This window comes from Cololabis saira, chromosome 8, assembly GCF_033807715.1.
Source record: "Cololabis saira isolate AMF1-May2022 chromosome 8, fColSai1.1, whole genome shotgun sequence".
Classification (NCBI taxonomy): Eukaryota; Metazoa; Chordata; class Actinopteri; order Beloniformes; family Belonidae; genus Cololabis; species Cololabis saira.
This window is the reverse complement of record NC_084594.1, coordinates 27429501-27441361: the sequence shown is the minus strand read 5'-3', so window position 1 is coordinate 27441361 and position 11861 is coordinate 27429501. Positions and strand designations below refer to the sequence as shown.

At 38.4% G+C, this 11861-nt stretch overlaps 1 protein-coding gene across 1 annotated transcript; it reads left to right on the top strand.

Moving 5' to 3' along the window:
• The first annotated feature begins 4045 nt into the window (after window positions 1-4045).
• On the top strand, window positions 4046-8336 carry LOC133449158 (E3 ubiquitin-protein ligase DTX3L-like). Its single transcript, XM_061728291.1, has 4 exons — window positions 4046-4673; window positions 4930-5241; window positions 7884-8101; window positions 8203-8336. Exons 1-4 carry the CDS (start codon window positions 4104-4106, stop codon window positions 8270-8272), a joined length of 1170 nt encoding a protein of 389 aa, XP_061584275.1. The 5' UTR covers window positions 4046-4103; the 3' UTR covers window positions 8273-8336.
• Window positions 8337-11861: the final 3525 nt, after the last annotated feature.

The window sequence follows — 11861 nt, the reverse complement described above, 5'->3', positions numbered from 1 at the left end:
GGATTCAGTATTTACTGCCATCCGCACCTCGAGGTGGAGTGGGCATTTAAAATAAGCGACATCTGTGTGGTTGCTTGTCTATGATGATTATGTATATTATATTTGCTTTGTTTAACAGAAACGAGATGATCGATCACTTTGATCACGCATGTGAGCCTATGGACTTGACTCCATCGGTCCATAGTGAAGTTGGTTTACGACTGGTGCCGCGCTTAAAGGGCTATTGCACTGTTTTTTCTCTCGGGTGTGTAGACCAGTATTTAAGACCAGGTCCAGTTTAAAAACCATTATTCTTTGAGTGATCAGATCCGAATTACAATATATTTTTTTCCAACTAAGTTAATATGAAGCACATATTGTTTTTTTGTAAAGCCTGTATTTCTGTCAACAGCATCCATGTTAATGTTTATGAATGAAAAAAAAAATGTATTGGTCACCGCCAAGTATGAACACTTAGGTCACAACCAAAGGGTCATGTTTGAGACATTTTCCTTATATGATATACAACAAATGAATAATAGCTAACAACAACAAAGAGCATATGCACATATACATGCATCATGCATGCTATCTGCTTATGACGTACCTACACATATATCCATACATGTACATACAAGCACATTACATATCCACATACATATGTACACTACACATGCTTACACTTACATACATGCATGTATCTGTACACACATATGTAAAAAAAAAAAGGATTACTTTTCTAGTGTTATTACTAGTGTTTATCAAAATAATACTCAATGTACCCATCCTTTTGTTTCTTTTCTTTATGACATAATTCCATTACCCGGGAACAAGTCTGTACTTATCCATCATCATGTCTTTATACCTTTTATAAAATTCAATTTTGAGAAAATTCAATTTCTGCTATATTTTAATTCTTCCGGTAATGCATTCCATAACCTCACGCCACAGACAGAAATACACCTACTTTTCACAACTGTATTACAGATTGGTTGTTCCAGTTGAATTGGTCTCTGAGGGCATAACCCCCCTCTCTCTCTCTAAGAACATGGTTTGTATTCTGGGAGGAAGTAGATTTTTTCTGGCTTTAAACATAAGCAAAGCTGTTTTCTGATCTACCAGGTCCATGAATTTGAGTGCTATTGACTTGATGAATAATAAATTGATGTGATCATAAAAGCCAACATTATTCATGATTCGTATTGCTCTTTTCTGTATTACTGTCTGTAGTTTATTTATTTAACATTTGTTTAAGGGTCTTTCTAAAGCACCTAGAGACAATTTGTATAATGAATGATATGTGCTTTATAAATAAAATTAAATAACATTTGCATGCATCAAGATGTCTTTACTTTTTGATTATTTGACTTTTGTCTATTTACTGTTTGCTATTTAAATCTGGGTACAATGAGCGAAATAACCGGAGTCAAATTCCCTGTCTGGCGTTTTCAAACTTGGCTAATAAAGCTGATGCTGATTCTGATTCTGATTTACTTTTTAAGTTCCTTCAGAATAAAAACAAAAAGCTTGGGCATTTTTCTCATCTTCTCATGCTCTACTTCTCAACTTTAACTGTTTCATGATGTCCATGTTTCATGTTTTCGCCAGGCACCTTCTAATTGCCTGTGTTTAACTTTTTTTTTTTCCCCGTTCGCACACAAAAGATTTCACAAAATCCCAAAGCATATTTATATAGTTTAAACTATCTAACAGACAATGAAATCCAGAACTTATAAACCGGTGTATTGTGATTTTTGATGTGGACCTGGTCAAAGGTGGCCTAAATGCTTAAAAAAAAAGGAAAAGTGGAATAGCCCTTTAGCCATTACTTTTCAACTTCCCAATCAGACATTACAAATCGGAAATCAACTTCAGCATATATTTTGTTAGATACTTAAAACCCAGTGATATTACTTGTACAGATATGTTAGAAATGTAGTTGCTCCTCCTTTAATCCTATATAGTTTTTGGTGGAAAAACATATTAAGGAGTCTCAGTATTAGGCAAATAAAACCTCAGATGAACAACATGTTACTTTTTTTCAAGATGCTATTATTGAAAAATTAAAAAAAAAAAATGTTTTGTGGTGTGCACATTGAATATGAGCTTTAGGTTTGGTCGTATGACCTGACATTTTCCCCATAGACCATAGAGCCTGTCATTAGTTTATGTTTAGTTTAGTTTAGTTTATTTAAGGATCCCCATTAGAAGCACACAAATGTGCCTCTAGTCTTCCTGGGGTCCTAATTGTTAATTTAATTTATAAAAACTAAATGTTAATTTGGTTTTAATAAACATCACAAGCAATTATAATTAATTCCCTACTTCCCAAACAAGATTGAGCATTCATACATTTCTTCATACAGGACTCGGGTATTTTGATGTCTCGGAGATATACATTTATGTATTTAACTGCATGTATTAAGATTGCCAGACACTCTGTAATATCATTAACAACTGTACTATCTTACAAATACTATTTTTTGATTTACATCGAAAAGGTAATAAATGTCCTACCTTGTTCTTTTTTGTGTTTTCCATTTCTATTTTCTTTTGAGGCGTATTGAAACGCACTATGTTGCAAATTAGTAGAAAAGTTTCAAACTAGTAGTGAGTGTTCCCTGATCCACGTCTTTAAGGGCCATTGGCCTGAATGTTTTTACATGTTTTCTTGCTCTGATGCACATGATTCAGATGAATCAATAGATCACCATCAACGCGTGAGCAAGATCAGCAGAGTCTGATGACACCTTTTATGTGAGTTAGGTGTGTTGAAGCAGAGAAACTGTCACATCCACTCCAGCTCCATACCTGTCTTTCACACTCACCTGCCTCTCTCACCTGCCAGCTGCACCTCCTCATCTGTCACTATGGTTTCTCCCGCCTTCCACACCTGCTCCGCATCTGCAATCAGCCCTGGGCTGCTACTTAAGCCCCCCACTCCCAGCCAGTCGCTGCCAGATTGTTCTTCGCATTATGCAAGTCTTTCCAGCCCTCACCCTTGAACTGATCACCCGGTTTCAAGCCTGCCTGTCCCCGACCTGGTAATCACCTCAGCCTTCTGTCCCCGAACACGAGTTCTGCCTGAGTGTCTCTGGTTTCTGTCTGGCTGCTCCCTGGGGTGCTCGGTGATTCCTCTGACTGATCGGCGTTTCAGGTCCTGTGTTCCGGCTTCCAGATCTGCTCAGCGATCACACCAGTATTCGCTCTCCTGCTACTCTGAGCGTTACCACAATCCTGAGTGTAGAAACAGTGTCACAGAAATGTTTATTCATTCAATAACAAGTGAATATTGGTTTGATTTATCACCAATTCCACTGCCCCTGATGTCTGTTTAGGCTGTGATAGAATTGGCATAATTGCACATGATATTGAATGGAAATTATCTTAAAAGCGGACATCTTTAGCTAGATACTTCAGGACTGAAGCCTATTATACTAATCTGGTGTTTTCTTACATTTTCAGGGTTGTACGGATTTATGCCAGGGTGCAGATGAAGCTCTACTGTTTCTCATTAAAGTTGTCTGGTTCTCATCAGAGAAGAAAAGCACATCTATTGAAGTCTCTGCAGACTAGGTTTAATAAAAACATAAGGAAACTGGACTGCTCAGTTACAAGGATCTTGACAGACAGTGTTGATAAAGAGTAAACCTGCTCCAGGTGCAGTATACCATAACTCTCTTTTAACTTTGGCATTGATACAGTCAGGTCCTAAGTGACCATCTGATCACTTACCCTGGCTGTGTTTGAAACCCTGTACTGTGCAGTGGTTCTCAGTCCTGGTCCCCAAGCGACCATGCTCTGCATGTTTTAGATGTTGCATTTCACCAACACACCGGTCCTCATTAGCTTGTCATCATGGTCTGCACAACTCTGTAGATGACACCGCTACTATCATTGTGTGCTGAAGCAGGGTAGCATCTAAAACATGCAGAGCAGGGGTTCTCAAGGAGCAGGATTGAGAAGCACTCTTAGTGCTTACTGATTTAACCAAAAGATAGTATGCAGTAAAACAACCACAGCATCAGCAGTATGTGATATTTCGTGTCTTTTCTTCTTTTGAAGGACTGAGTGATCTTCAGAAACTAAATTGTCAAACCACAAGAACTGGTAACGCTGTGACAATGTCAGTCAGTCTGGCACCTTTAGAGCCCACTTGTCCTGACTTGTATGAAGATGAGTCTCAAGAGGGTTGTTGCCTCACAGTGTTTCATTTCTGGTATGTGAACCAAATCTACAAGGAAAAAATGAAACACATCGAGAGAAAGAATGGCGTTAAAACTGTAGCACAAGTCAAAGTGACATTTGAAACTGATGGGGAAGATGGAAGCCCACGCAAGGCCCTTTCTGAGTTTGCGAACCTGGTCCGGAGTAGCTTGGCTGAAGTCAAAAGCTCAGTCATTCCACTCAAGTTCGTAGATCCAGATCAGTGGAGCGATGCAGTGAAAGTCATTCGAAAAAACGAGAACAAGCTTTTGCTTCTTCTGTCTTCAGAGGAAGTTACCATAGGCGGGCCAAGCCAAAGTCAAGAAGCCTTCAGTGCAACCTTAAATGCAATGCAGAAAACAAATACCTCTTTGCAAGAGTATAAACTTACACCTCAAGATGCATCACTGAAGACAGGCACAGCCATCAAACACCCTTCCACTGGTGCAGGACTGACCACGCGGGAGAGCTGCTCGACTCGTACACAAGTACTAACAGTCAAAGCTCAGCATAATGTGGACTCCGATATCAACCAAGACAAAGTTGACATTAAAGATTCCTATCAAGGTCCTGATGGGAATGGCTCTAACAGTCCTAATCAGCAATACAGAGAGACTACCACAATAGCCAAGCGTTACATCCAGCCTACCAAATCTATTAGTTTTAGTGGCTCACTGAAGCATCTGACCGCTGGAAGAGAGAAGCCGAGTAGACTTAGACGGTATAACCGTCAAACACTGCTAGTGCCCAGAAAATGTCAAGGAGGGGGGTCAACAGCAAGGGGGGAGCAAAGATGAAACCTGCCCTATATGCATGGATCTGTTTACCAATAAGAAACAACTGAAGTGTAAACATGCGTTTTGTGAGGAATGCCTGCAAAGCGCAGAGAAATTCAGCGGACCCATCTGTCCTGTTTGCAAAGACGTGTTTGGTGTGATGATTGGAGACCAGCCGGAGGGAACGATGACATGGAGAAGAGATGCTGCATCTCTTCTTGGATTCGAAGACTGCGGTCACATAGAAATCGCCTACAATATTCCACGTGGAATACAAACGGTACTTTTCTTCAGTATTTCAACATCTGTCACCTACCAGCCAGGGAACCATTTTTATGAAGTTTAGAGTGTATTAGCCACAAGTACAAAAAAGGTTTTATCTCATGGAATTATTTCATTGACGGTTTTAATTCGTTTTCTGAACTCTCTAAATAGGGTAGGGAATGTTTCTTTGACGAAAAATTGCCCACATACGTTTTACACTTCGTAATCCCAGTGAATCCCTCATGAATGAATGAAGTAAATAGGCTATGCTCTGATTGGCTCTCAGCAGTGTGAATGAGCTGTGTGCTGATTGGTTGGTTTATCAATGGAGGCATCCATTGTTCAGTAATATGTTTGAGCCTGTTTCTGATGAGGAATCAGGTGTTGAGGAGCAGCCAGAGATTGCCACACCTCCACTGTACACAAACGTTTTCATGTTGTGATTCAGATTTGCTACTTTTGATGGAGTGGATCAATTTAAAATTCAACCACATCACTGTCCCAGTAGACACAAGCAGGCTGCAAGGGATCATACACCAGAGGAAAACCTGCTACAGTCACATTGTTTAGTGTTTTATGAGTATAGGGGTTCACACTCAATACAGCTCATAGAGCAGCGGGCCTGAGCCTTCCCCAATGCAATGATGCAGAGAGGGATGTCAACTGTGACTGGACAACGCCCTCATGCTGGATGCCTTCATTTGAATAAAGTTGAGCCAGCCGAGCGCCAAATTTCCAGATTGAGGCTCATGAGCTAAAATGCGTTGCAGTTCCTTGACTGACCACTAGAGGGTGGCACCAAAAGAGAGGCAATCTCCATTGACCTCCATGTTGAAATGTTCAACTTTAGAGCAGAAATAACGTATTTACAGCCTGGTTCAATAACTATTTTAATATAAATCGTTTCATTTCATAACCATGACAATTTTGAGTGCTGAATATTTTTGTAGCTCGCCAGGAGTTTATGTAAAGCAATAAATGTATTTCTAATATTATTGATTGACAGTCGGCTCAGCCTATGACTAGTCGTTATCAGTTCCTTATCCGTACTCATCATGCCAACGTGCTTGGTGAAGCAACCAGCCATTTGTACAGATCCAGCGTATGGTTAAACGTGACTTATTTTTCATTTTATCCCTGTGAACACGTTAAAGGAGTATGAGGCAGGATTGAGGCAGGATATGAAAAAAATCCGTATACATTTAAAGTTTTCTAGTAATAATGTCAGATTAAGCGTTCCAAACCAAAAAGAATGAGCCCTCTAGTGTTTATCTCTCCTTTGCCTTGAACAGGCTGTGTGCTGCAAAATGTGCTGCAATTCCGGGCCGGAATTTCCCGCGCTGTCCTGCGGATGTGACGTCACATGACGCTGCATGCGCTTTCTCCCCGTTCTCCCTGTTCTCCCGTGCCGGCTTCACTGTTGGCTGCAGTACCCCCAACGGCCGTCGTGGCGAAGGTTGGCGCTAGAGAGTCTCATTTCTTAAAAGGAGCCTCATGCTCCGTTAACCATAACATCTGCTGTAAACGTCTGCCAGCAGGTCTGCAGATATTTTTGGCAGAGATCTGCCGAAGGAGCAGGTAGCCAAAGCTAACTTTGATTGACATACAGTGTTCCTGTCATTTTCCCACCAACATGGCTGCGCCCCCTACGAAGAAAAGGGCTGTAAAACCGCTCTTTAGAAACCAGTGGGTCACGTGACCTAATGCTTCCATCGTTTTTTACAGTGTGCGGGCTAGACGGTCAGCTAATTTTGGAAGCGTATCCAAACAAGTCAACGCAATGTGTTGTGAAACAAATCGCAGTATTTGGGTCTGGATTGTTTTTCAGCTGAATATTTAACTTGTCTGCTTTTGAAGGAAGTGACGATGGGATTTGAGTTTCACTGCATGCCCATTTGAGTTGTCTTTATTTAACTTTGCCAAGGTTAAACCTTAAACCAATGGGACCTTTAACAGGAGCAAGTAGCTACACAGAGAATACAATTCAGTCTAATCCTCAACTATCTTCATAGGATTTGGAAAATGGTTAAGGGAAAAAAAAGGTTTGATGCCAGGAACCCATTAAAAATACATTTAGAGAATGTCAGAGAAACAGAAGATTTCTGGAGCATTTTGTAATCAGCAAATTCATTTTGGAAAGGTGATTGTGGCAGCTACAAAGGAACATCGGTCCAACTCTTTAGTCTGTCCAAGAAAGGATGGCTTGTGGCTGACCATTTTTTTTCCGAACAGCACGTCCCAGTAGAGTCATCAATAGTTCAAAAGGAAAAACAATCTCTTTTTAAATATACAAGTAACTCTCTGTTGGCCTTTTTCGCCGCTGTTCATAGATTTGCAGAAGGAGATTTAGGAGGTTTTGTGCAATTAACAGAAAAGGTGATATCACACAATAGTGAATAGGCCTCTCCCAAGTTCATTTTGGTTGTGTTGTCTGCAACAATTTTTAAATGTGTTCATAATTTCAGAATGAAGGCCACAGAAGATACTGTACACTTTTCTTTCCACTGATTTGGGGGGAGTAAAAGTTCAAATTAATTAAATAATTGATTTCAGTTTTACATTGCATTTTAGAAAATTTTTCCAACTTTTCTAGAATCAGGGTTTGTAATTTCTGACTGAGCTGTCAGTAAATGTCGTCTTCCATTCTCCCCGCGGCAGAAAAAGCATCCCAACCCGGGACAGCCCTACAACGGCACTGCCAGGACGGCATATCTCCCAGACAATAAAGAAGGCAACAAAGTGCTTCAACTGTTGAAGAAAGCGTTTGACCAGAGGCTGATTTTCACAGTTGGGACATCCATAACAACTGGTATTGAGAACCAAGTGACCTGGAGTGACATTTCCCACAAGACGTTCATATTAGGAGGACCGGCGTGGTACGGTAGCTCAGTGGGATTTCGTTGTCATTTATCTTCTTTGTCAGAGTTAAATTTGTGGAAAGTTTTTCCCATATGAATTTTCTTTTCTTTCTCCACAGTTTTGGATATCCTGACCTGAACTATATAGAACAAGTCAAGAGGGAGCTGAAGGCCAAGGGTGTTGAGTGAATTTGACACTGAGTGAAGTCAAATATCCTTTTCATTCAGATTTATTGAATATTATGCTCAGTATAAGCAAAAATAGGAAAATACCTTTTTATCTTTCTTTCAGAAAAATAATTTTAAGCATTTAAATGATTTTCTCTCATTTGCTGCATCTGTTGCAACTTCTCAAACATTGATGCTTTCATGATTCTGCTTTTGTAACAAATTATGTCAGTCAACAGCTAACAAAGGCTTGTTTTGATAGTATCATTATTTCATGTTACTTCATCACAAGCCTTAAATGGTGCTTGTCATTACTGTATTTGAAACATGTCGTGAATATGAAATGCAAAAGTTGATTGATATAAACAAATTAAATAAAATAGATTAGACAAACTAGGCCATATATTTGTGAAGAAGTGTGAAGAATTAAATAAAATTCCAAATAAATGTATGCTTTTTTTAAGCATAAATGGTATCACCTCTCGTACGTCCAAACTTTCCTTTGGCGAATGCCAAGCGAATTCACACGTAATTCACAAATAATCTTTCATATCAATAAGGGTTCCTTTGACGTGCACAACGACTCCTACAAGAATTTGAATAATGTTGGTTCGTGTCTTATCTTCTTTTTTTTTCAAATTCTGTTTATTGATTTTCATTCAAATAACCAACATACAAAACATTCATAACAACAAGCTCAACCCCCCCCCCCTCCCCCCACAAGGTCCTCAGCAAAAGTACTCGACAGAAAATATGTGAATACATACAATAAATAGTAATAATAATCAAAAGTAAAGAATAAAAGAAAATAAAAGGACTTAACTCAGGTATAAATACATATATACATACAATACATTTGTCAATTGCAATTACAATTAGCCCATTTCCTGTATAAGAACAGCAAAGTCACAAGAAAAGGGGCATTGAAAATAAACAGCAATTAACTGTCATGTAATCTTTGTTCATGAGAATCATTGGGTAGATTCTCCATAAAATGTTAAAAGGGTGACCGCATGTCATTAAATTCTTCAACTTTACCTCTTAGAATGTATGTTAGTTTTTCTAATACTAGACATCTCTTTTAACCACTGAGTGGAATTAGGACTCTGAACATCCTTCCACTTCAAGGCTATTACTCTTTTGACTTGTAACAAACAAAAATCTATGAGCTTTCTTTGCATTTGCACCAAAATCTTCAGGGTATATATGTAATAGACATAATCTAGGTTCAACAGGAATTGTACACTCTGTTAATCTTGAAATCAGGCAAAGGGTATCTTTCCAAAATTCCTGGAGTTTTTTACATTCCCATATACAATGAAGCAAGCTACCTCTTTCTATGTTACACTTAGGACAATTGTCTGGAATGTTGGGATTAAAATGATTTAGCTTAACGGGAGTAATGTAGGTTCTAAAGAGCCATTTGTCATGTGTTATCTTCTAATATTAAAAGTAGTTTTATTTATTGAAAAGTTTTTCTTTAAAATGCATGAACATAAAAAAATATGGTTTCAGATGAATGATCCTATATACTGTTTCCCTAACTAACGAATTATTAAAACTATTTCCTATAGTTTGTATGAATGGCCTATTTATTCTTGATGTCCTTTATTATTGTACAGTGAAGTTTAAGTTCTGGATGGAAATGTGGAAATCTTGGTTTGGAATCTGGTCAGCTCTTCTTACTGATATGGAACTTTACCAACAATAACTTAACCAAAAAGAGAAAGTTTTGTCCTTTCTGTATTCTAAACTTATAGTGTTTTTTTTTTGTTTTTGTTTTTAAGTTGAATGGACTTTATAGTTTTTGTTTTTCCTAATATTTGCACTTTTACCCAAAATATTGTAGTATACATATGGTTAATATACAAATTACTAATTATATATATGTGTGTGTATATATAATAATTTTGTTTTTTTTGCATGCTACGCTTGTAATTTCTTATTTGTTCTTTTTGTTATTTGATTTTTATTTCGTACTCAGGGCATTCAGTGTGGATGGCAAAGTAAGAATTTCTTTACGCAGGGAAACTTGTTTCCTTACTGTACTAATGACAATAAATGCTTTGAATCTTGATGAATATTGAAAATAAAGAGCAAATCTCAGCTTTGGTACTGGGTGTTTAGAATGTATGCAGAGTACAATACAATACCAAGCTATCAAGGCATTCTGGAGCCAAATGTGATGTTCAGTGTCAAAAATCTAGGTCTCATTGCAGGTCAGGTTGATTCTCTTCTGAAGCTCCTCTCAGATTCAGCTGTAGTCACATAGGAGTTGTGATGATGATCTTCAGCAGAACCACAGTCTCTGAGAAGGAGTCCTGAAGATTGTTCCCCATGAAAAGCAATTACAGAGCCACAGAACTCATGATTGCTGTTGAGTCCCAGTTCAGTTTTCCACTTGTTCAGCAGAGGATAAACCTCCATGGTGGTTTTCAGAGCTGCTTCAGGGTTGTTGTACTGCTGGAATCTGTCAGCTTGTAGCTTGATGGAGAACCGGTCTTGTGCTCGGCCTAAAATTGTGTCACAAACCTAAGGCAAGACAAGGCAAATTTATTTATATAGCACAATTCAACACAAGGTAAGTGCTTTACATTGACATTAAAAGCAGTAAGACATAATTAGACAGTAAATAACAAATAAGATTGAAAAAATTAAGAATAAGATGATAAGAAAAGAAGTAAAATAATAAAAAGCACAAGCTGTTAAAAATAAGGGCAGTAGAATACAGTAGGTAAGTTTAATTTAAGAGTACGCTTGAGTAAACATTAATGTTTTTAACCCTGATTTAAAGGAGCTGACAGTTGGAGCAGACCTCAGGTCTAAAACATGAATGCATCAATTTAATAGAATATGGAGATGGGTATAAGTCACTTTACAATATAAATGTTCTAATATATAAAAACAAATTATTTTATGAATTGTGTGTTCATTTAATTTAATAGAAAATGCAAATGCACGTAGCACCTCTATAAAAGCAGACTATTATACATGATCTATTCTAAGGCGTGTTCCCCACTTTTCTGCACAATGTACCACTACGATTAAAAACATTGTAAAAGACCAACACCAAACATTTAGCTTCTATCTCACCTCTGTAGCTTCCTCTGAAGGTCACCTGAAGGTCACCTGGGCCCAGTGTGGGCGTGTCTTTGCCAGCTGAGATACACTGACGCTGTTCTCCAGAGAAAGTAGGGAGGGAACCTGAACAGGACCAGAAGAGAAAAGTTCAGCTTTACTTTCCAGGTAAAATAACAAGAAAGGTTAAGTTCAAGTGTCAGAGGGAATAACACAATATCAGAAATATTAAACAACACATATTAATTCACCTGATATTTTGTATGTTGTCTATGAACTGCTGCATGATTCCCAGGACAAAGACTGAGTCAATGGTCGATTGATAGCGATGTCTGGCTGATCAGGTCCAAGCTGTTTCACGTCAAGTTTAATTTCTCTTTCACTATTTTGCTTCTTCCTCCATTGTCCGTCTCCAACTCCAACTCACTCTGCTGCACATTGTGACAGACGGACTTGACGTAGCGTAGTTTTGGGCAGGGCTGCGCCCCAACAAGATCCAATCTCTTGTATTAAGAGAGGCAACTGCACATGT